The sequence below is a fragment of the Falco cherrug genome, chromosome 15, assembly GCF_023634085.1.
Source record: "Falco cherrug isolate bFalChe1 chromosome 15, bFalChe1.pri, whole genome shotgun sequence".
Lineage (NCBI taxonomy): Eukaryota > Metazoa > Chordata > Aves > Falconiformes > Falconidae > Falco > Falco cherrug.
This window is the reverse complement of record NC_073711.1, coordinates 3,130,206-3,155,430: the sequence shown is the minus strand read 5'-3', so window position 1 is coordinate 3,155,430 and position 25,225 is coordinate 3,130,206. Positions and strand designations below refer to the sequence as shown.

Genomic DNA, 25,225 nt, shown 5'->3' with positions numbered 1-25,225 from the left:
TCTGCTGCTCGCTCACCCTTCCCAGCTGTTTCAAGTGTGATTGAACCTGTTTCAGGGCTTTTAATATAATGAATCTGAACTCAGCTCTGTTGTGGCTCCCTAAACCGTTACAATAAAGTTACATAGGGAAAACTGAAGCCATTTTTTAGTCTTAAACTGGAGGGGCATTGTCTCTGACGTTAATGAGATGCTGATGCTGCATGCTCCAACTGTTCCCCTGAATAAATCCCCTGTTAAGCCAAGCATGTGAAAATCCAGGCGTCAAGTCCCCTCAGCAATGATTACTTCAGAAAATAGGAGTCATCCCGTATTTGCGGAGGGTTTCTTGAATTTTGGCACCCTACGCCAGCAGGGTCTCGGATTTTCATGGAAAAAGCTTATAAGGCAGCATCCCTGTGCCAGTGCGGTGGGAGCGGGATGGGGGCTGTGGTGGGTTCCTGGTGGCTCCGGCAGAGCGATGCCTCGTGCAGTGCCAGGAGCAGAGCCAGCCAGGCTCCTGGGTACTAGCAGCAATGATTTTTTATTTTTTTTTTTTGTACTGCTTTGATTTCTTGGAATGGACTTGCAGAATGTGATTTCTCCAGGCTGAAAGTTTGAGGCCGGTGCTGCTTTGCTCTGGAGCGGTGGCTCTGCTTGCTGGGCTGGGTCCCGTATGAAATGCCACGAAGCACAAAGTGCCTGGCTTAGTTTCTTGGCTTTAATACCCGCTCTAGTCTTTCCTTCCACAGCACTGAAACGGCCCTGACGACACCGCCCCAGACCGAAACCCCACGTTTTGCCCTGCATCTGCAAAGCCAGACCTTGCCCGCGGGCTGGCTGGTGGTTTTGCTGCTGCCGGAGGGCATGATGGGTGTGAAAGCTCTTGAAACGAAGCTATTTCAGGAGCCCACAGGGTTCATCTCCTGACCCCAGAGCAGGGATCTCTGCCAAGGTATGAAGGCAGGTGGGACTGCTGCGTGCCTGCCCTGAGCATCACTCGCTGCCAGCCAAGGCGGGGGGGGGGGGGGGGGGGGGGGGGGGCAGCGCCAGGCAGGTGAAAGGCAGGAAAATGTGCAGTGGAAGTAGTTTAATCTCTGTAGGTGCTGCTGACTTCTAAATAAACTAAATAAATCCTAAATAAATTGGAGAATGACTCGGGCTTTGCTACTGGCACCTTTGGGGTGGTCTTGTTTTAATTTGTAAAGATAAATCTAAATAAACTGAAATCCTTGTGTGGAGGGGGGGACGCTGCGAACTGTTGGCTGGCATCTGGGCAGTGCTGCTGGTGCTGCTGGTGCTGCTGGGCCAATCTGCCCCGTGTGTGCGGCGTGGCCAGGAGGGAAAGACAAGTGCTGGGAAATGATGGAAAGGGATGAAGGACAGAGGAAGGAAAGGAAAAGAGGTGAATTAAACTGAAGGAAAACTAAGGAAGGGTAAAAAAAGAGAAGGCTTTTGAACTGTGCTTGTCTCAGTGGGACTGGTAAAAACATCAGCACAGGTGGAAGAAGAATACTGGTGGGAGCAAAAGCACAGGACCCTGGGGGTCTGGTTGTGAGGATGCAGAGCGGGTCCAGGAGAGCCCTGGGGACCACGGTCCAGGGCCCTGGGGGGCGAGCGGGTGGCTCACAGGTGCTGATGGAGGCGATGCTGTGTTGGCCACGTATGCCGGGGCTGAACAATTCTCCAGATGAGATGACAACAGATTTATAACCATAAAATCCCAATCCTGGGCGGAAGAGGTGCAAGGCAGAACAATAGCTGGAGCCTGCGAGGGCGGCGGGGGACACAGGCACAGGGCCCCGCTCGTACCCCACCCCGCAGCCCTGGGAGGAGCTGTTTACACAACCCTGCCGAAAAAGCCCACGAACACTGCTTGTGTTTCCAGTGTGGGATCGACTGGGGCTGCAGGTGATTGGGAGAGACTTGTTTAGTGCAGCTCTTGTGCCAAAAAAAAAAAAAAAAAAAAAAAAAGAGCATTAAAAAAGCATACCCCCAAGCCTCGGCCAGGATAAAGCATGCACGAGCAAGCGGGTCCAAAAGCAATTAGCGCTTCTTGCAGCCCAACGGGTTTCTCCGTTCCCGCACCGTCGGGTGGGCTCGGGCTGCCTCCCACCGCAGGGATGCTGCATGGTCAGTGTCGGTGGCACCACAGGGAACCTGGGCTCTCCCCTCCCTCCCAGCCACACAGCTCTACTGCTCTCTTTTCCCCCTCTCCCCTGTGCTGTATTTGCCTTAGATCTAAGCATATGTATCATTTCCTCCCTTGCTTTGCCCTGCTGCCAGTATTAAAGCGGTTTCCCATATTGCAATAAAAAAAGCCCCCACAATCCAGCCCGAAGGAAAGGAGCACATCCTGAGCTCACCCCAGCGCTCAGCCCCCCACTGCACCCTGCGTGGGCTCCTTCCCCCTTGGGTGACACATCCCAGCCCCCACACCCCACGCTCAGGGCACAGGGTCCCATGACGCCCCAGCCCGGTGCCCCCCGCAGCTGCCTGAGCCACAGCCCCCCCAGCAGCCCTGCCAAGCCTGGGTGCAGCTGAACAGCCCTGGGAAGGGATCTTTTCCCAATTATTGCTTTAATTAATGGCAGCAAAGCAATGGCTCTAGGAAAACTTTGCATTTGGAGATGGTGAAGAAAAAAAGCTGCCACTCATCCGTGCGTCCTTCAAGTCCTTCAAAGGAAATTGCAGATGGGGTTTGTTGACTGGTTGGTGTTTTTTTTTAAGGATTATAGTGCTTAAGTCCTGCAAAAAGAAAACAGATGGAGAAGAAGACAATTTAAAAAACAAGCCCAGCCCAGAGCCGTGGGGAGAGGAGCGGCAGAGCGGCTGGGCACAGCATGCACCCGTGGCCTCCAAGCGCCCGGTAACCCTTGCAGGCGGTCAGCCTCACCCAACGCACACATATGTATGTGTGTGTAGATATATAAATTAAAAAAATGACTAAATTCAACTATAGATATCATATATGTCATTCATATATACATATCTAAAACCATATTCAATTTATAACTTCCAAACTAATATAAAACGTTGACATGTGGTTCATATTTAATATATAAAGCATGAATTTTGCATTTTGTAAGTGCAAATGTAAACATATATAATCAGCTTGTTTTAATCCATAGTATTTCAATTTTAATGTATGACTATATATAGAAATACTTAACTATTGCGTTACAGTAATGAAAACCTCATTATTTTTTGTTGTTGTTGTTGGGTTTGGTCTTTTCTAGTTTACAGCCTTTCTATTCAAAAAACTCAGGGTTTTTCTCTGATCCAAAATCCTTTTTTTTTTTTTCCCCTCACTTTTTCAGCTTTCCGTGTATTCGGGCTGGATCCAGCAGCCTGGCAGAGGGCGGCTGCTGCTCCGTGCCCCAGGCTCAGCCAGCAGCAGGGCTGAGCGGGGATTCCCAGCGGGCATATGCACAAACACACCTATGGAGAGAGATATAGATGTACGGATTTATTTATGTGGAGATGGGCCACGGTGAGCTGATGCTCCTGGGGGTGCTGGGAGCAGCCAGGCAGGGGCTTCCCCCCCACTGCCTCTCGGGTGCCCCCGTGGGCGTGCAGCCCCCTTTTATCACACCCTCCCAAGTCCCCTCCCAAGTTTGCAGCCATCCCAAGAAGATTGTTGTAATACCAGGCGAGCATTGCTTTTTCTGTTACCTGTAAATGAAGGGCTGTGCAGCCCCAGGTGTCTGCACGGTGCTTTCTGCTCTCGGCATGGGGCTGCAGCGTTGCCGCTCCTGCTCTGTCCCTGCACGCACCGCACGAAGTCCTCCAGAGGAAACCCTTGCTGTAGCCTCATTCCCTTTGAATCTCTATTTACCATCTCTTATCTCCTGGTGGGTTTTTGTTGTTTTTTGTTTTTTTTTTAAATACTATTTGTAGTAAATATCCTCAACTTGAAAAAGGGTTGAGATGCACATTAGAGAAAAAAAAAGCCCGAGCTATATAAAACTAATGCATATGTCAGCTTTCATCTAATGTCAATTAAAGCGTGGAGCATAAACAAATCATTAATATAAAGCCCTTGGTAAAAGCCTTGTTTTCAGTGTCTCACAGCCACCATAACCTCACTTACAAATAATCATCCCTGTTCTCTCCCGCCCTCAACCCCCCCATAACTGCTCTTATTGACAAAAAGAGATTAGCTCTCCCGTGACCAGCACTAATACCCGGAAGGCCTCACCGTGCCCCCAAACTGCTGCCAAAAGGAAGAAATAATACTAACAATAATAAGTTTACAAAACCCACCCAGCCCTGGTGCTGTCCCTGTGTGAGAGCCCCTGTGGGGCAGAGACGCCGGTGAGCCACAGCCCCCCCGAAGATGCCGGCTGATAAAAGCCAGCCCCAAAGCTGTGCCCAGGGGAGCGGAAAGGAAACCTGTCCAGGTCGCTGGGGGCTCACCCCGACCGCTGACACCACTTTGGTCACCAGCATGCTCTCAGGGGTTTCTTTCTTTATGATTTTCAGTTTTCAATGTCTTGAGTGGGACAAGGACCACCCTCTACCTCCTCTCACCCTTCTGCATGGCATCAGAAAGCTCTTCCCCCCAGTCAGGCACCAGGACCTCGGCAAAGTCTTTCCTCAAGGTATATGAAAGACTTGATACAAATAATTCCCACGTTAAACTGCCACTTCTCTGGCCCCTTTTCCTTCGACACCCTGGGCAGGCACCCAGCAGAGGGTTGGCAGCAGCCGGGAAGCTGCCGGGGGGCCAGTGCCCACAACGCACCACGGGGAGAGGAAACCTGGTGAGACACAGCACCAACCTCTTTTCTTTTTAAACTGGTTTTATTCTACACAATTTTTTTAAACAACATTCATAAAACATTAATTACAAAAATGTGCTAATATGGGGTAGGTTTTTGTTTTTGTATACCAACAATCAGAAATTCACATTTTGAAAGGATAGTCATACTTTTAAGACACACATTCAAATACTTTACTTCCAGATACAAAATTTTAAGGGAATATAAATCGCTTACAAGGAGCAGATGTCAAAAAAAAAAAAAATAAAAGGAATAATTTTAGACTTCAGGGTCTGACTTTTGCATCGAATTGAGTGGCTGCTGGCTCTGCTGGTCTGCCCAGGGCGCCCAGCAGCCCCGGGCACTTCACAGGACCCAGTGCGGAGCCATGCACAGCTCCTGCTGAGTCAGAGCTGGGAGCACAGGGAAAAAACCAAAAATGGGGTTGCAAAGCTACTGATGGTGCTTGCAGCCTTCTGCTGAGTCTTTCTAGTAGGTACAGACACCACGAGGGTGAGCATCACCAGCACATCGGCAGGGCAAAGCAATGCGTCCTGCCCTGGAAACCCGTGGGCAGGATTTTTTCCATCGGTGCTGGAGCTGATGCCGCCCAGGACAGCCCCGGACAGCAGCAGGGCTGGGGAAAGGCACGGCATCGGGATCCACTGACCGGCATCGGGATCCACTGACTGGGGGGTGATGGCAGCAGGCTTGGAGGTCTTGCTTTAAAAAAAGCCGTCTCCTGGGTTACCCGAAACGGCCAGCATTCAAGCCTCCACCTCGGTGCTCTTATGTGGAATCAGCTCCAAAATCCACCCATCCGAAAGCAAATATTTGGCTTCGTCCTGCTGGATTTCAGGGCAGGGGAGGGAGCACGGGGTAATTTCCTAATTGCCCTCAGCCTCCCCAGAAAAGTCCTGTCTCTGGCTTGAACAGGTTCAAATGGCTGAAATGGGATATGCTGGGAAAGTTCAGGCCTCGAGAAGTCGTGTTCTTTCCCAAAATGATTTGAATGGAACCCAAGTGCATTCAGGCAATCTGGCCATCACCAGCTAGAAGCAGAGCATCAAGGCTACACAAAAACCTGCTCCAGTAAACAACTTGTATTACACGCCACAATTAAAAATGTACAAAAAAGAAGAAAAAAAAAAAGCTTCATTCCTTAGTAAAATAGACACTAAGTCTTGCCTCTAATGCTACAGTTAAGAGCTACACTTGCCTTGCCAGTTGGAGGTGGACGCAGGGTGAGTGTTGGGAAGTATGTTACAAAAAAAGGAGAAACTTTAGAGGTACAAAACCTCCTTCCAAAGCCATGTTTTGCAGAAAATGGGAGGGACTGTGTCTTTCCTCTCCTGCCTTGCCCCTGCCGGGAGCGGGGACCCCAGCCCCGCTCCTGCGGTCGGCGGTGCTGGTGTTCTGCCACCACGGTGGCAGGGCTGTGGTGGGAGAGGAGATGCAGAGCCGCTCGCAGCGTCCGTCCTTGGTGGGAGCACTAAGGGCATTGCAACATCTGCAAAAATAAAACAGCAAAACACCCACAAAAGGGGTTGTGCAGGATAAGCCCGCCAAAGCCCAGCAATAACCTCGCTGTCACCAGGACTAAAGTCTGCAGAGCTGCTGTGCCAAGCTGATACAGCGCCCGGAGCGATGCTCGCCCCTTGGCCATGGGGAAGGTCACCCCTGCAGCCACCCCCAGGGCTCAGCTGCAAAGCCCACTCAGAGCTGCGCAGGGATGGCAGCTCCATCCATCCCCACGGCTGCTTTCCTTCCAAGGGCTCTCGAAAAGAAAGGGAACAGCTTTATTCCGTTGCTTGCTGGTGGAGCCCCTCTACAGCGCCAGCTCCATTCCCACCCGGCATTACACAGAGAACATTGGAGGAGTATTTCAGGAGCACTGGTCAGTCACATCCTTCTCCCCACAAGTTACAAGGGCAGCTGAGATTTAAGCAAAAGCACCCAAAAGAGCTGCCCGAGTGCAGGTTTTTGTGGCAGAAAGGCAGCAGCTCTGGCAGCGGGAGGGGGCTGCCCCACTTGCCTTGGCAAAGGAGCTGGGGCGTTCAAAGTCATTCCAGTTGTCTGCTTCCAGCTGGATAAGGAGAAGCAAACTGCCAGCACGAAAATTATTGAAGCTAAAATAACCAAGGTAACCCCCAAAACAAAACTGTTGGGGACAGAGGCATGTGAAAGCTGGTAACAGTTTGCAGTGAAGGACGGAGGGACGGCAAGGGTCTTGGTTCGGTCTGTCCCCCTCTGCATCCAGAGGGTTTGGGCCAAGTTCACTTTTATTCAGGTTGTTACTCTGAGGATGGCGTGGCCACCTATAGATGCAGATGTCAGCCAGGGTTAAGATCCACCCTAAGCCTCCTGAGATGCTGAACCAGAATGATCTAAGCAAGCGTAGATGTGATCCTCAGCACCAAATCAGACTGCCCAGAGCAAATCGCTCTTAGCACCAACGTACCAACACCAAAAGAGACCCTCTATTGCCGTGTAAAATGTCCCTGTGGCACTGTCATGCATGGGAGAGCAGGAATGTCCTTGCCCAGCTGCAGGCCACCTCCCTGTCCTGGCTCCTCTGGCCCAGGCAGCTCAGCCTGGAGGGTTACAGAGCTCCTTGACTGCCAGCGCAGCCAAACTGGCAGCCCCAGACTACCACCGTGGTGGGAGGCAGAGCCAAAATGTCTTGAAACTGGGGGTCCCCAAATCCCACGGTACCGCACCACACCTGCAGAAGCCCTCAAGCTTTGATGGCAATTAGGTTGTGGCCTTCCCACGGCTTCCACAGCGGGGAAATGTTGGGAAACGTTCCATGAGTGCCCGGAATTTGTTGAATTTAAGCTATGCGACTTCGAAGCGTGCACTGCCCTGGCTGCAGGACCTCAGGGCAGGGCACGCTGCAATGAAGCAGCTCCCGCAGATTGTTCCAGCTTGGTTTCACAACTCACAAAAGCTCTAAGCCATGAATCATGGCACTTCCCGGGCAGCTCCCGCAGCTGCTGCTCTGCTAGCCTTCCTGTCACTGGGACAACCGCCCCCCCAGCTCGGCTGGGCTGTCCCGCTCCATCCCACAGCCAGAGCGAGAGGAGTTAAACCCAGCGCCTCACTCTGCAGCAGGGAAAAAAAAAAAAAAAAAAAAAAAAGAAAAAGAAAAAAGAAGAAAAGACAACAACTTGGTTTTGGACACCCTCAAGCTAAAGATCTAGAGAGGCAGCCCCAGCCAAGCCCCAAGCAGGGCGCTGCTGGGACACGTCCCCTGCTTGCTGTACACTTACATAAGGCTACGCGCACGCCTGCAGCTCTCCAAACACCCCGGGCATGGGGCAAAGCTGGGCCCTCCCCAACCCCTTCCACCCCCTTCCCACCCGAGGGACTCAACCCACTCCAGTGCCCTCGCTGGCTCCCAAAACTGGCCAAGCCTGGAGTGTCAGGCTCCACCTTCCCCTGCCGGAGCAAGGGAGCAGGGCAGGAATCACAGCCCAGCACTTGCAGCAGAGGGAGAATTTTTGGGTTTTTAATTAGAAATCTGAGTAAAAGGTAGTTTTTGCCATTAACGCTGCCCCCTGCTCAGCCCTTGCCTGCCCAGAGGAGGACATGGATGTGCTGGGCCAGGAGGAGCGAACCCTGATGGGAAGAAGCAGGAGGGGCTTGGGGATGAAGCTTTTTTTCACAACAGGTAGGGACCTATGTGGTGTCATAGCACCAGACTACAACAGGCTAAAAGCATGTTTTGGAGACCAGTGCAAGTTCTCCCTGTTTATAGATCACCACAATCCCACCTCCCACATGCCATGCCACGAGTCTGCAAAAATTCTTGCAAGCTGCCTGATACTCAAGGGACAAACCACACACAGATCAGCAGCATTTAGCTGACAAACAACCCCCAAAATACTCCTCTTCATGTTGACAGACTGCTCCAACCTTTGCCCTTCCTGTTCCCATCTGTGTTTGCAGATGAGGTGAACCTTTCATTGCTGTTGCTCAAACACGCCTTCCCCCCAGCAGGATCTGCCCTCGTCTTGACCAAGGGCAGGATCTCAACCAGACAAAAGATGCTGAGAGTGGGTTGGGGAGGCTGGTACCAGACATTGGATCAGGATAGGATGAAGGATGGATTCCTTCAACCAAACTCGGGTGGCCCTGAATGCACCTCGTCACTCGAAATCTCCTAGACAGTTGATAATAAAAGCTGAGGGCAAAGACCAAAACTCAGGGGGGACAGATGTGGGCACCACCATCCCCCCTGGGAAGAGCACTGGCTCCTGGCTGGCACAGAGCTGGGCTGATGCCACTGCAGCATTAAATATCCATTGCACTGGATGCAGGCTCCTCCCAGGGCAAAGACCTCTGCAGGCAGGTGCAGCATTTAAGGCAAGTGGAAATCTGTAGAAATTTGGGATTAGAACCAAAAATTGCCTAATGAGCCAGAGAGGTTTTACCGCAACGAAGTCTTGTGCAAAGCTGGGTGCAGTCATCAGAGGGCTCTGCCATGCAGCCACTCGCTCAGGCCAGACATGGATTTGAGGCAGCTCTGCTGGTCCTCTTGCTGCTCTGAAGAAGCTACTTCTTGAATTTAAATCCCTCATAATCTCTCCTTCGGGGGACATTAAGGTCAAAAACATGATTTAAAGAACCCCCGATGTAATAAAAGCCCCAAAACTCACAAAAGAAGTTACGAAGCAATACATTTCTTCCCTTCAGCTGTCAGGTGACTTTGAAGATGCCTCACTGCCAACACTCCCACCTGAAAAGCGTCACTTTAATGCCCTGCCCTAGGCTAAGCCTGGCAGATCCCACCGCAGCTGGAGCCAGGGCTCTGTGGTTCGGCTCCCCACAATGTATGGGTGTATGCATGCCCTAAACCGAGCCCCGGGGCAGCAGAGCCGTAGCAGATGATGCAATACGGCCAACGAAGGGTAATAACAGTCACAGGAAAGTGTATCGAAGAAAGAGATGACGGGACATCTCATTTTATAGTCATAAACAGACACGTCACAACACACCAGTTAAACTTCTGGCTCATACGGGGACAGAAGGGCCACAAGACCACAAGACCTTACAATGCATTAGCCAACACAGATTACAAACAGGGCCAGAGGGGCATGCAGGATCCTGAGCCTATTTACAACGGTCCCGCTGCTGCCCGCGGGAGGGGGCCGCCACTGAAACCAAGTTTCCACAGCAAAGATTTGTCTCGGTGTTACAAACCCCCACACTTGCCTGGGGACCAAGGGATGATTCCCATGGCACACGTCCCTCTTTAGGCTACTCATTTTTTAATGGTAGGTGAATTAAAAATGAAAACCCAATGAAAGATGGTTTTGCAGCCAGGATGAATGTGAGCTTTGTTTCTTGCTCTCTCCTGGGTTGTTACTCCCAGGAAAAGGTACCCCGGTCCCAGCCGGCACCTCGTTCGGGGACCCACCGGGGCAGGAGGACTTCCCTTGCTCTGTGCCATGCTCATTAGCGATGCCACGCTCATTAGCCTGGAGATGATTAATTTCTACACAAGGCTGAGCTCTGCCTTCACTCTGTGTGGTGGGTACCCACGGGCTGGGTGATTTTCTTGAGCTCTTTCCCCCCAGGCATGGCACTGACCCTGCACAGCAACGCACAAGCTACAAGTTAAACACTGCCGGGGCTTTTAAACCTTCTGGAAACGCTGGGCTTCCCCCGCCAATACTGACTCGTGGTTATTGCTGCATAATACACAACTGGCCCCGCAAAAGAGCGGTGACACCCTGTGCCCTGAGCCAGCTGCATCCCTGCACCTGCGGGTGCCCCTACGCCCAGCAGCGAAGCCACTGCCCAGCACGGAGAGAACGATGCCACGTGGGGCTCTGTCCCAGCGCTGCGTGCCCTGATGCCTCCCAAACGCCCGACTCATCGGCTTGGCCACGGTTTTCACCTTGCAGAGCCAGCCGCTGTGGGCTGCGCTGGGAGCTGCCCCTCTCCTTTGTACCTCAGGAGCCCAATCGCTAGTTGCTGGATGAAAAAACGGAGGCAGCAAGTGGCCAAGGGACCTGCTGGTCTTGTCCAGGCATTTTTAAGGCATGTTTTGCAGAAGGATGCTCCCACGTGGCTCCGTCTGATGAGGGTGGCAGCCCCCGAGCTGGATGAGCTCCCCATCGTCCCAGCTGCAGCTCCCTGGGTGTGTGGGAGAGCAGCAGAAAAAGAGGAGAGAAGATTAAAGTGGGACTCGCCGACCATTTATTTGGTTTGTGCATCGGACTAAAGCAGTGTTTCCTCCTTCAGAGCTGCTGGCTCCCAAACAGCCTCTGGTGCTGGACGGGAAGGTGGCTGCCTGGCTTGGACATGACACCGGAGGAGAAGGACCGACAGCTGCAAGGTGCAACAAGCTCCACCTGCTTCAGAAAGGCATTAATTAGCTGTAAACCTCTGTCGTGATGTATAGAAAACTGGGGAGAGGAGCAGGAGATCGATCAAGTTTGAATCCTGGTGAGAGTTCTCCTTAGAAAAATGGGTTAGAGGAAAAAAAAAAGGTGGCTTTGAAATCAAAACTGTCCTGAAAAAGAGCGTTTCTGCTAGTTAAAAGCCTTTAACTAGAAGAACTTTTTGTTGTTTGTTTTTTTCCTTTACAAACATAGTGCATCTGCGATCATTGAGAATCATGGTCCATCTAGAAAAGGGCCTGTGCTTGGGCTATGGAGAGGCTGCTGGTGGCGACAGTGTGGCGAGCGGCGTCACATGTGTGCTTCGGAGGCGTCACACGTGTGCTTGGGAGGCGTCACATGTGTGCCTCGGAGGCAGGGCAGCCGGGCAGCAGCTCCCCATTCACCACTGCCTCCGAGACCAGCATCTTGTCTTTGCCAGAATCCAGGCGCTGCTTCTTCAGCATCCTCTGATGGACCAGCGGGACAACGGAGAGCACCAAGCCACCGATGATGGGGGGGACTCCGGCAAAATAAAAGGCCGCGTCGTAATTCCCAAAATAATCATTGAGGTATCCTGAAAGAGAACAACAGTGGTTATAGACATGTCAGTCTGACTTGTCTGCTCCCTTAAGTGAGAGCTGCAACTTGCTTCAACCACCAGAATTGCGGAGATTTGGGTTTTTAAAACAATCTTTTTTTTCCATGGCATTCCTTGGAGTTTTAATGCCCTGGATTGAAGGATGTGAACAGCCAACATGGTGTAGCGAAGAAGCTGAGAAGGAAAGCCTCAGCCATGCTCCGTGTTTAACCAGAGCAGGACACAACCAGACCCAGCTCAAACAACCCCACATGCAGGCTGAGACAGTGTTAAACAACCAGACATTTTGGGTGGCTTTTCCTAGCGCCTTCCCGGCCAGGAGGCAATAGGAAAAGCAGGCAGGGGCTGTTCCTCTGCGGATTGCCTCCACCTGGAAGCCCCACTTTGTTTACAGGTACGTTATCGGCATGGGGATGTCGGCTGAGAAATACATGCTGCCAGTTCCAAACTAACCGATCCCTTAAAAACCAATGAGGTTCTGCACTTGTTAGCTCGGCAAGTTCTGACACAGACAGGCATCCCTGGAGAATAACACATCGCCATTTATTGGCACTGGAAAATCCCTCTGAGTTCTCTGCTGCGCAGACGTTTGCCTGAGGATTACGGCCAGGGAACGAGCCCCTTCAGCCAGCCCCGTGCCCAGCAAACCCTCGCAGTGAGACGTTTGCAAGCCCCACGTTCCTTCCCAAGGGCGTCAAACTGAATTTTGCTGCCAGAAGCAGAAAGATCAGAGGTGCTTATACAGCTTTAGCTTATTCAACAGTCCAGGGGCTGAACTCGCCGATTGGCAATTAGTCCCCAGATATCTAAAAGGACTTCTAGAAAACTGGTATCTGCCAATTTTTAGCTCGGCTTCAAACAGAATTCAGTTAATGTGATCTTGGGTTGCTCTCACTGTTCCCCTGCTGGTCATCTTTCATCAGCCTGAAGAAAGGCCCTGAAATGCTACAGGACGTAGTATGGACTGATGCTACCTCTGTACTTGAAACCCCCACGTGACATGATAAGCCATAAAATTCAAAACTGTATGTCTGGTCTCATGCCAAATTACCACCATGGGTGAAAGCCTCTACAAGCATCTGCTCCCTCCCAACAGCTGGCTCCAGGTCCGGCACGGCGGTGCTACCAACCTGCTATCGGCGTACCCGCGGTCATGGGCACAGCCATCAGCCCCATGAGGTACCCTATGGCCTGGGATGCCTGCATGGGCCCCACCAGCTCGAAGGCAATGGGGGCCATGATGGTGGTGAAGAAGCCATCACAAAGGCCGAGGAAGAGGCAGATGACAATGACGCCCTCAAACCCTTGGCACTGGGGGATCATCATGCACAGGATGCCCAACAGCATGAAGGATGCAACCTGGGGAGACAAAAGTGGGCATGTCAGCGGGGTGCAGGATGAGTGGGGATGTGCAGCAGGAATTGTCTCATGAAGATGACGCTGAACAAGTCACTGACATTGCCCCCTCCTCTGGACCCAGCAATGCCATCCATCCTCTGCTCTTGTCTCGGAGAGGCCCTTCAAAATAACCTTTTAAGAAGCTTTAGGAAGGATTAGCTGCTGGATTAGCTGCTAGATTTCAGCAGTTTGTTTTTCAAAAACCACAAGAAGGTGAGAGGGTGTCCAGCAGTTTGGGAGGAGTTGGGACCACAGAGCTGGATTGCTGAACGAACACTGAGACCTCAGGTCAAGTGAGTAACGAGATCTCTGTAACCCTTCTACAATAAATTGTCTTCGCTAACAGCAGACAAGGGTGTGAGGTAATGGTCAGTAAAGGATTTGTGATCTGTGGTTGCCAGTTATTAAGCAGAGTGTGGACACTGATTTAGGGGTGCTGTCCCCTCACCCGCCAGCAGCTACGCGGTGGGTTGGACACAACATACCTGCAGGTAAATCTTCTTCAGCCCGGGAATGCAGTCACCAATGCGGCCTGAAACCAAGCGCCCCAGCCCTGACATGGCCCCGAGGCAAACCAGGAGGATCCAGTCCTTCTTGGTTTCTTGAAATCGCTTCTCCACGTATTTCACCTAGGATGGAGGGAAGGACACAAGGACGTGAATCGAGTAAGTTAATCCCTCTCATATCCCGAGAAGGCACAAGGCTTCCCGCAGAGGGCTCATGGCTCTGGGGTGGTTGTGTGACCCCCACACCCGCACCACGCTGACCTGCACACACCGCCTCCACCCGCCCCAGACCGTACAGCCCCCGCCTCTCCTGCTAGCGATGCTGGTCCTCAGGAGCTGCGACCGCCCTGCCCACCCTGGCACAGAGGGCAACAGAGGCATCAAAAAGCTGTCTCCTCCCACCACTAGTCCTGTTTACAGGACGTGCTTGCAGCAGTTTCTTAGCTTCGCAGCTTTTGGTGGCTCTGTCCCTACTGCCTGCCTCCACCTCCCCACCTCCCCCGCGCTCGCACGGAGGAACCCTTCCACCCCGAGCCAAGGGACCTCCCTCCCCTTCCAGTCCCAGCCAAGGCTCTTACCAGGTTCATGTAAGGTACGAGATATCCCAGCACAGCAGTAGCAATCCCAAAGGCCCAAATCCGATAGGTCTTTCTCCGGAAAACCCTCAAGTTAAAGTACTTGCGTGTCTGGGACCAGCACTGCTGCCGCACGCTCCGGCTGCCCAGCTTGTCCTGCCCATCGTGCTGAGAGTCACAAGAAGGCGGCAGGATGGGCCGATAGGTCAGGGACAAGAATATCTGGATGAGCATTAAGGCACTGAGTACTTGGAAAGTGTGCGCCAGCCCAATGGCCTTCCCAACCATCTTCAGGAAGAAGGGGAGCGGCACGGAGATGAGGCAGCTGCCACCGGCCACGATGCCGTTGGCCAAGCCAAGGCGGCGCTTGAAGTAGTGACCAAGGATGACCAGCGAGGGCTGGAAGGCAAAGGAGCTGCCGCAGCCAAAGAGGATCCCGTACGTGAAATAACGAACTTCCAGAGACCTAGTGGGGAAAAAACCACATTGAGGTGGTTACGTTACGCAGAGGTAAGGGAGCCTTCACCCCCATGGTCCTGCAAAACCTGGAGTCAAGAGCCAGGCCCCGCATACCACAGGTGCTACACAGACAGTCTGACCTTGAGGAGCTTATTCCCTAGCCAAAGCAAGGATTATCCTCATTTCACAGCTGGCACATTAAATCTTTGGGAAAATGAAGTCTAGCTGGGCAGTGCTTTCTGCATAGAGGAGATGCCCTCCTTGGGAAGTTGACCGAACTTGAATGGTTTTTAAATTACAGCAAGCAAGATTTTTCTAAGGTAGGCAGGGTGGGTTATTTTTAGCTAGAAATCCATTTTTTTCCCACTGAAAGGACTAACTGAAAACATTCTGCACCCAGTGTTTGAAAGCAGAAGGCACCAACCCTGCTGGTTATTAGGCACTTAGGAAGGAAACATTGCACTTCTGCCCAGGCTTCAGGCTGGTTAATTAAGTTGCTCTTCTTTAAGCTCCTCTGGGAGCTTCAATTAGACAGTTAATAGAACTCATTTGTACCTTACATTGGTGGCTGCACTCGAGGAGGAAGCAAAATGGCTGCTCTACAGAACAGGTGGAAAGTCCTGAGAGCCCTTGGAAGGAGCTGCTTCCCAACTGCCAGCCCAGTTTTCCCAATAGAAGCAGCTGAGAAAGGAGCCTAAAGTTAGGCGGTGCAAATAGCCCATTGTGTTTCTCTCCAGATGAAGGATTTTTTTCTTCACCCCTGTGCAATACATTCAGCTGCAAAAGTCTGCCACAAAATGCTGCATGGGAGGAGAGGGCGATGGGAACGTTTGGGCAGCTCACCCGGCAAGTGATGCTGCACGAACGGGGTCCTTACTCCAACACACAGAAGGACTTGTGAAATAGTGAGTGCTGTTCACGAAGTGAACAAGGAGACGGCAGCCCAGATCTAATGGAGCAGTTTGAAGTGGAGAAAACATTTACAAGCACATCATTTCTTCCATTACGCGCTCGTCTCTCTAGCTAGCCAAGCAGAAAGCAGAACGTGCTTGCTGTACCCAGTGGCTCAAAGACAAATGACTGTCATGAAAGGCGATTTCCAGCTACTCCAGAACGAAGCCACATCAGAGCCCCTCTGCAGGAGCCAGGCAAGCAGCTGGGCTGTGCAGCCTGTCTCCAGCCGCCCACGCACCAGCCCCAGCCATCTCAGCTGGGTCACACCAGCTTTGGTAGTGCCGCTAAGCTGATGTGGTGGATAAGTGGAGACAAATGCTGCGGTTCCCATCTGCTCCCTGTTGACGCTAAGACACCCCTGCATGAGATGGGGCTCCTTTTGGCCATGCTTTTTATCCAGGATTTCCCACCCTGCTCGCTGGGAATCAGCCAAGCTGCTCTCCGGTGGGAAGGGTGGTATTGTCTCCCTCGGCTAGTGAGGTCTCACATGGATAACGGTGTCTCCTGGGACGAGGAGGTTTCGCTCAGTGGCTGCCTCTCAGTTACAGCTCACCATGCAAATGGCCCTGGCTCAGCCCGGCTGGCAGAGGTTGGGGGATTTCTCTCTGTGGGAGAAACCAGGCAGAAATTGCAGTGGGGAAGGAGAGGCAGGTGAAAAGGGACTCAAATCCCACTACAGAACACTTAATGGTGCAGAAGAGGAGGGTTGGGGAGGCATTGGGAGGCATATGAAGACAGGCCTGCTGAACTGGCCATCACCTCCCACTCCTCACGCTAACATATCCCCCCTAAAACCGAGGGGAAGGTGAAGCGGGATTTCTCCCTTCTTAAGGGCGCATAAGAGCTGATTACGAGCACAGGGGACACCCGGTGCAAGACTGTGAAGAGAGGAAAAGCCGTCCCTCCACCCCATCCAGAAAACTTCAGCCTTCCCCAGAGCTCTGCTCTTCAGTGGATTTTGTTTGTTCAGTGTTTTCCATACAAAACTCCCAATGTTTTGCGAGTAGGAGGCACTGAGCGTGAGCTGGGCGCTGGGGTCCTGCTGGGCAGGCTGAGCAGCTGGGGGGGTTGGATCATCTCGGCACAGTGCTGGGACCACTGCGGCTCCGCCTGGACAAAGCAAACCACTTTTGGAGAATCGGGTGCGTGTAGCCCAGCCGGCACTGGGGGGGGTCACCTCCAGCTGCAGCTGGGGGAGTTGGCAAAGGGGACAAAAAAACAAGGCTTCTGCATTGTTCTGGGCGAGCAGGAGCCGCTAGCTCCAAATTTCGGGATTGGCCTTCTCCATCCAGATGGAGCAGTGCCAAAATCCCGCAGCCCCGCTGCTGCTCTTCCTCCGGCTCCAGCTCGGCTGTGCCGCAGGCAGCGTCCCTCGCTGCGGTCCAGCTGCGGAGGGGCTCTGTGCTCCCTTAAAGGCAGCCAAAGGAATGTGAACTGAGAGCGAGAAGGCAGCGAACGGGGATTTCAGCTCTGAAGCTCTCCTGGATAAAATATTCTTCTCTGCCTGTGCTGTTTGATATTTTTTTTTTTAATTTTTTTTTGAGCCCAACATAACAAGCCACTGGCAGCGATGTGGTCCCCAGAGTTCTTTTCTTTTGCACAAACACTTTAGAAAAGGGGGGGTGGGGGGAAGTCCAAGCCTTGCTGATTAGAAGGAAAGCAAGATTACATGGGAAGCGCCTGCGAGCTCACTGCCAGGAGCCTGGGCATACTTTTCCTCAGGACCAACTGTACTTTCTCCGATAACTATTATCTTTTGAAATACAAAGGGGTGGCATCTGTGGAGGAAGGAGCAGAGGGTGGTTCCTTCCACGCCACTGCCTGTGCCGCAGACCAAGACGGCTTTAGCATCCCAAGTGCCCTGACTGCAATCTGCCCTAGTCCCTGGGGCTTTGCCAGGTGGTTCAGAAGCTGTGACCCCCTCCCAGCGTAACAGGGGGGGTCCTGCAGCTGGGGACTCGGGGACCCATCACACAGCACACATCCACAGGGAATCAGGGCTGGGGCAAGCATGAGGCTCTCGCTGATGGAGGTCAAAGGCAGCTGGCATCCCATTGCCCTGCGCAGGCAGGGTGGGCCGGGAGAAGCACAGCGCAAGCAAGTCGCCCTCCGGGAAACTGTGTACTTGGCTTTAAAAATCCCACTTCTTGAAGCATTTTAATTAAAACAATATTGATTTGAACTGAAATCCAACCCAAAGCTATTCAGAAAAACTGGGGTAAATGATGCTTTGGAGTGTGTCTCCATATTGCCTTCGACACTCCACCTAACAAGAGTCGCATAAAGGACCACAGAGGTGACCTCTTTCTGTTCCCACAAAGATTTTTTGGGTTGGAAAGACTCTCATATCAAATCAGGTACACCTGTCATCCAAATGCACATCGCAAGCTTCTCCCAGCAGAAATTCATTGGCACAGGATCAGCTGTGGAAAACGAGGAGTAGCAATTGCCCCACATGCTGCAAACACCCGAGCCGGCACGGGAAGAGCACAAACTGCTCCAAACCCCATCCGCATCCCTCTCCCCAGCTGCCCTGCATGGAAACTCCCTCTTGCTAGGTGTAACCCACCAAATATTATTTTAACATTAATTTACTTTCAGTACCAAATATGAAATTAGTTGCAAAGAACTGTTTTGTCCACAAGCATCTCTTTGGAGCTGCCTGCAAGGAGCGTGCCAACTTCTTGCTGCCTGTTTTAAAGATCAAATGAAGGACCTGAGGGCTGAAATCTCATAAAATAAAGTCCCTCACTCAGGTAAAATTCGCTCTCTTGTTATGTAAGGACAAAAGAACAACTTGGTTCAACTTGGAGTGAAACAGGCTGAGCACACACGGGCTGCACGTGGGCTGTAGGGATGCCAGGAGATCTCTCCTCGGGATGGAAACCACCTGCTGTGCCCCAAAAGGCAGCAGCAATGTGTAGGGAGGGGGGTTGCAGGGAAAGTGAGGAAGAGGAGCTCGCTGAAGGGCTGGATGGCCTCTCTGCAGACTTACTTGGTGAAGGAGCTGGAGAGAAGTCCAATGAAGGCGATGGCAGCTCCCGAGGCTGCCGTGGTCCTGCAGCCGATCCGGTCGGTGAAGATGCTGACGATGGGAGAGCAGAAAAAAATCATGCCCATGGCCAAGGAGCCGACCCATGCTAGGGAGAGAGAGAAGAAAGGCGACGGTCAGGGTGGGACATCAAACGGGGGCCAGGAAGGGAACAGTCAGGGACCAGCCCCAGCTTTGAAGGCAGTCTCGGCAGAGAGGCAGCCCCATCACACCCTTAATTAACAGCACAGCTCATAAGTAACACAGTTACCACCCATGCTGCCTGCCGGCGTCACGGATGGAGTGCGATCTGCAGCGTCTCGCTGTTGGCCCGTGTGACAGCGGCACAGCCAGGTTTTCCCTTCATTCCCCTCCGCTGGGTTCACACGTGTGCTAGGGAAGCCGCCCAGCTTTCAACACTTTTTTCCAACGGCCCTTGCTCTGCATGTAATGATGCCTCCACTGATGCCTCATCCACAGGGGACATCTCCACAGCCAAAAGCCTCCTGAGCTCCCCAGAGCCCTCTGCTCCCTGGCTTTGGCTATGAAGAGTTTCCTAATGTCACATAGAGCTCTGCGTTTCCAGGTACCCCACTCACCCGTCACTGCTGCCCCCCGCCCAGAGCCAGGGCTGCCTCACCTCCCACTTGTCCCACATTCAGCGGGATTTCCCCTTGCAGCTGAGCCGATGGGAGACACGCGGGTTGGGCCAGGTTAGATTATCCCCCAGGCCCTGCCAGGAGATGCACAAGAAGGACCGTGATCTCATGTTTCCTCCCAACCCACCTCTGGAGAAAACCACAGTCTGTCTGTCCGTCAGTCTTTTTTCAGAAAATTTTATTATTCACAGATTATTTCACCCTGTCATCTTCTCCCTGCCCTCCACCTTCTCTCTTTAATGGTTTCTGTGCCTGGTTTTGGGAGGAAAGGCAGGCTTTCAAGAAAAGCAATGTGGTAAGGAAAAAAATCTCAGTCTAACAGCTCTGAGGAGAAGCAAGAGGTCCCTCGGAGGGGCACGAGGCAGGGCAGGATGGATGGACAGACAAGGGGCCCCCAGCCCTACCCAGCACCCAAGCCGAGGGATCTCGTGGAGCATCTCCCAGCTCCAGGCACTGGCTCTAGGCTAGCAAGCATGATCTGACCCACACAGACCCCAGGACATGTGCTTGGTTTTTTTATTCCTTTCTTAGGGTTGTTGGGATTTTTTTTGCACCCAAACCAAGCGCTCTGCAAACCCTTTTAGCACAGCCCCGCACAAAAACAACCCAAACTTCAAGAGCCATGAGATCTTCAGAAAATAGCCAGGTCCCTATTAAAAGCAAATCCTGGCTATATAACAGCCTCTCCAACCTCTGGCTTTCAAAATGGACCACACAAAGAAGCCCTCACTAGCTTGGGAAGAACTGACCCTTCCAAATTAATTATAAGTTTGCAAGGACCCAATTTACTCCAAAGTCTTTCTTAATAAATGCAGAGTGGAGCAAGAAAAAGAAAAGCAAGGGCTGCGCGGGAACGTCGTGGGACTCGCCAGGCTCTTGTCTCAACACCAGGCGAAATGCACAAGGGAGAGGGAGAGGGAGAGGACCCCCCTCTCCGGCTGATTTTCTTGGTTATAAACACAAGGCACAGTGTAATGAAAGTCCTTCTAATGGGATTAGGTGGCACAGCTCCAAAGAGCCGTCCAAAACAACTCCAAGAGGGGGTGAAGGGTGGGAGCAAAGCCAAGATGGGAAAGGCTCGTTAAATTGGATAATATACTTCCAGAAATGTTCCTTCTACTCCAGCCAAGGCAGTAAAACGTTAGATGGTCCCGTCATGTTTGAAGTTTGTTATTTTTGGAAATTACTTTAAGAAACGCGGAAATAAAAGCATAAAGCAAAGTATTAAATTTAAAGGGCCAGATTCGGATCTTAATAACCCGGAGATTTACATGCAAATAAGCAGTATCAATCTCTGGCCCCACAAATGCACACTCACCTGCAGAGATCAAAGCAAACCCAGGGCGAAAGGCTCAGCAATGGGCGCTTAAAAGCTCCTCCAGCTTTGGGTTTGTAAAAAGGAGATATCACTCAATTAAAATCGGTAAACACACACACACACACACACAAAAAAAAAAAAAAAAAAAAGAGTCCCGTGGCAAATTGCTCTACCTTAGAGAAAGGGCTTACCACAAGCAATGAATAAAAATAGGCTTGGGGAAGAACATCAAGTTAAAATTAGTAAGAACAATAGCCTCACTTCCAGAGCGGGGTTTTGTCTTCCCAGCGCTTCCCAGCGAAGCCCTGGGAAGCCGGGAGGGCTGGGCGAGCTCCAGCGCTGGAAGGAAACCTCGGCAAAATCTGGGGGCAGGAGCAAGCCGCCCCAGCCCCGGCTCCGGCCCCGCTGTGATCCACAGGGACACAGCCCCCCGCCAGCTGGTGACTCGCTTTGTCCCCGCCGTGCTGTCCCAGCGTGACAGCAGCTATCGCCGTCCACCTGAGTCAGGGCAAGGCTGGGGAGCAGCCGTGGCAGAAAACCACGAGTTGGGGAAAAAATGGGGCTCAGGTGAAGTGTAGCCCCAAACCCACCACTCTGGACACGGAGCCAGAGTGCCTGGAACCGCCCCAGGGGATGAAGGGTTTGTTTTTGGCAATCTGTGTAATGCAGTATTGAAGCTTCTCCTGGACTTTCCTTGACATGAAGGGCAGAGGCAGCCATTCCCCCCGTGGAAACCAGTCAGGGCTGAACCAGCTTGAGTCAGGGCTTCCCTTCGGCAGCTCCTCCGATGCTGGAGAAGTTGTGACTTGATTTAAAGCCCACAGGAAAAAAAAAAAAAAGAAAGAAAGAAAAAAACGGGGAATCTTTGCTTCTGATTTCCACGGGGTTTGGATGAGATGGTTAATTCCTAGCCCAGCCACACCTCGCAACCCCATGTGGCTGATAACCTGGGTGAGATACTGAAGCACACAAAGACAAGCCCCCACAAGAGGCACGAAGCCTTATCAGCGGTGAGTGCGATCAAGCAGATCCTAAAAGAAACGATGGAGCGAATCCAGCTGAGGATGGGGTTGGAAGGAGCTCAAGAGCTGCGCAGAACTTGGACAGGAGTCGGGTTAAGACTTGATCGAGTCTCAAGGTGCCGTGAGTCCAACCACCCCCTGGGAGCGCCCACTGAAGGGGGCGGGTTTGGAGCTGCCTGACTGGGTGCCATGGGGCGGCCAGGCTGGCGACAGCCAAAAGACATCCCCCCGCAAGGGATGCCTATGCAGAAACACCACACGCTTCAGAAAACACTTTTACAGTAAAAAAAAAAAAAAAAAAAAAGGGCATTTAAAGTACTCTCCTTTTGCAAGGGGGAGTGAAGATGACTTCTGAGCTGGGGGCTGGCTATATTAGAGGCGGCTCAACACGTGCTGTCCCTCCCCGACAGCCACCTCTCCGCTGACCCTGCTCGGCACTACGAGTTACACCAAAGCCAGCCACATCCATGCAACCCTGCTCCCACCCACAGCCCCTCCTGAGGGCAATAAAGCAGCAGCTGGAGAGCCATGACCCCCCAGGTGCACACCCCCTACTCCTCTCCACTTTCTCCGGCAGCACCATAGGGGGCTGGGGGACAGCAGCAGCCCCAGCTGCCCCCTGAGCCCAGGCCACCTGCAGCCCTGGCTTCCTCCAGAGCTGATGGGACCTTCCTGGTGGTCCTGGAGATGCTCTGGGGTATGGGAAGAGCTCCATGGCTGGAGCACAGAGGTTGACCGAGGAGAGCATCCCACCAGCAGCCCTCCCACAGCATGATCACCCAGGGTAAAGCTCTGCAGATAGCTCCTTCCCACCTTGACTTAACCAAGATCGCCGAACTGTTGGCCTGTGGCAGAGCCAAAGCAATCTGGCCTCAACACGGACAGGGGAATGCCATGGCTGAAGACCTCCAAGGGTAACAGTGGTGCAGGAGATGTGGGTAACATGGCCAAGCCAAGCCTTCCTCCCCAGCACCACTCATTCTGGGCTCAAGACAGAGTAAAAACTGAGGAGGTGACCCATTTGCTCACCAGCCAAGCATCATCAAGCTGTGCCCACAGTGGAGCAGCTCTGGGACTGCGTGTGCCTTGGCCACCAGGTCGTCCTCCTACCAGTGAGTGACAATGCTGCTGGGGACCCCATGGCAGAGGAGGACTGGCACATGTGGGTCAGGACCTCAACGGGGCTGGCGATGCCGAGGGGCCACGGAGGGCTGTGAGCACCATGGCCACATGTTCATGGCAGCAAGAGGTGGGCAGGGACCCCGGGGTTGGTCCAGGTGGGTCCCATGCACCAGACACCAGGTCAGCTTTCTTTTGAGCAAGGCCATCCCAAAAGGATGAAAAGCTCCTTCCTTGACGATATCTTCCTGAGCAGAAAAAGATTTCTGAGAGCAGAGCAAGGTGGGCGCAGGAAGGTGAGAAACAACAACACGGGAAAACATCACTGCTCCGAGACGCAGATCCAAACCCCCATGGTATTTAGCTCATTGTTCCAAAAAACATCATTAAAAAACCCGTACTGCGTCGCACTTGTGGCCAAGCCTATTTGTTCCTTTAAAAATTAATCTCCAGGGAGAAAGAAGGAAGGGACGTCGCTCTCAGCTGTGCTTCCCCGCTGACCCAAATACCCTGGACTGGAGGGATCAAGGGCCAGGAGGTGACCTCAGATCCGCCGCTGGAGGAAGTGTCTTCCCTCGCTTCCCGCGGCTTCTCCTGCTCGCACCGCGCGGCTGGGACCGGGTGGCCGCTGGAGGGGACGGGGACATGCTGCAGAGGGTCACCTGCCCCAGGCACTCAGCACCGCTCAGAAAGATGGGGCAGCCAAAGGTGATCCACCTCCCGCTCCCCAGCTGCACCACTCCTCCAAGAAATAAGTGATTTCTGGACTCGTGGTTTTGGGCGTCAGGGAAGCCCCACTAGCATGGCAAACCTTGTCACACGTCTTCCAAGCCCTTCCCAGCACCCCCCGACTCCCTTTTCGGGTGGCCTGGGAGCCCAAGGAACCTGGTGGCCCTGCCCACGCAGACACTGTGGGGAAGCGGACGGCTGCAGCCCCCGCCCCGCGGAGCTAATGTGTGCCGCCCACGGCACATCTGCAGCGAAAATGAAGCAGCTGTTTTATCTTCAGCTCTTACAAAGCTATTTGCGTCATCCTCTTGCTCGCTCAAAGTAAAGCCTGCAACACCCCCAACGGCTTGGCCCCATGTGCTCAACACCCCCTGCAGACCGAGCCCATGCCGGGGAGGGTTGGTCAAGGCTTCAATAAAGGCAGACACAAAGTCACATCTGAGGAGGCCACCACGATGCACGGCAGGAAAAGAAATAAAGCTAAAGAGCAGCAAAGCGAAGCTGAGGAGCAGCAAAGTGAAGCTGGGGAGAAGCCAGGCTCCTCTGGATGAGAGGTGGTGGTGGAGCGGTGCGGTGGCAGCCACCGTGCATCACGTGCAGCTAAAAGCCAGATAAACTCATTAATTGTATAGCAAGTCCTGCTTGGTACCATACCCTAAAGCTTCAGAACAAAGTCCTCCTTTATCAGGTTTGACTGACGTCTCCCCCCTCCCTTTTTTTGAAAACAATTCCACAACAGCCTGAAAATTGGAATAAATGGAATTATTCAAGGCCAGGTCTGACTTAAGACCCTTTCAGTGCCCCGTTCTTGGCAGTATTAGGATGGACTAAGGAAAAATGTGAATGTCGTAGGAGAAGTGGCAGCTACTGTCGTCACGGCATGGTCCCATGACCATGGATAACGCAACAGCTTCTCAGTGACCAGACCCAGCAAGCATCCATCCAGTCTGTGCCTTAGAGGACTTTTAAAAAATCAGTTTTTAACTGGTTCAGGAGCACAGCAGGCTGGGAATGTATTTCGCTTTTTAAAAAAACACCACATCTCTCCTGATCGGACTTCTCTGCCTTCCCTCACTCTCAAGGACGCAGGGGACTTTTAAGACATGATGCCCAGGCCACCTCCTGTAACCACTAAGTGACAGATACCAGCTTATGTGAGAGAAAAGTCCCAATATTAGCTGCCCTGCGGCCACATTAAGTAGAGATGGAGACAAATCTGTGGTTTTACTTGGCAAGCAGCAGGCACAAGAGTGTTTGCCTGAGGTTCATGCGCGGAACATCTCGGAGAAACTCAGCCTCAGACACATTTTGCATCATTTCATTCCAAAACCATAAAATCCGACCCTGGTTAGAGCAAAATGGCGTTCAAGCTCGTGTCTGAGCCGCAGCACGTCCTCCCCATCCACAGCCCAGTTCCCGCTCGGCCTCTGAGGCTCCAGAGCAGGTCCAGAAATGCAAATTCTTGTGAAACCCATCCAAAAGCAACAAGGCAGCATGTGCTCTGCAGCTGAAACCCACCATGTGCCCAGCCTGGAGTTTTCTTCCCAGAGCTCCCCTCAGCAGGCTGGGAAGGTTTTTCTTCTCTGCATCGCCTTCTGGCATACAATTTTTGCGAGATGATTCACCTACCACACACTAAAGTTACTCAACAAATAGGAGCTACAGTTGCAACAACTTCATCCCAACATGGGCGCCCATCCACCATGTCCCATCCAAGTGTCTTTCC

At 52.5% G+C, this 25,225-nt stretch overlaps 1 protein-coding gene across 3 annotated transcripts in view; it reads right to left on the bottom strand.

Annotated features, from left to right (window-relative positions):
• Positions 1 to 2,582: 2,582 nt before the first annotated feature.
• The window catches only part of SLC16A2 (solute carrier family 16 member 2), a 42,945-nt gene continuing 20,302 nt past the window's right edge, over positions 2,583 to 25,225 (bottom strand). The window contains exons 1-8 of one of the 3 annotated variants that reach the window (XM_005434446.3): positions 20,630 to 20,648; positions 18,617 to 18,761; positions 14,212 to 14,674; positions 13,613 to 13,756; positions 12,860 to 13,088; positions 3,652 to 11,705; positions 3,289 to 3,417; positions 2,583 to 2,724 (exon numbers count right to left, since the gene is read on the bottom strand). In XM_005434446.3, the coding sequence (XP_005434503.2) occupies positions 11,485 to 11,705; positions 12,860 to 13,088; positions 13,613 to 13,756; positions 14,212 to 14,674; positions 18,617 to 18,741 (1,182 nt within the window). In that variant the 5' untranslated portion in view covers positions 18,742 to 18,761; positions 20,630 to 20,648 and the 3' untranslated portion in view covers positions 2,583 to 2,724; positions 3,289 to 3,417; positions 3,652 to 11,484. Of the gene's footprint in view, positions 2,725 to 3,288; positions 3,418 to 3,651; positions 11,706 to 12,859; positions 13,089 to 13,612; positions 13,757 to 14,211; positions 14,675 to 18,616; positions 18,762 to 20,629; positions 20,649 to 25,225 lie in introns of those variants that run through there. The other 2 variants (XM_055727839.1, XM_055727840.1) reach the window with 2 other exon arrangements.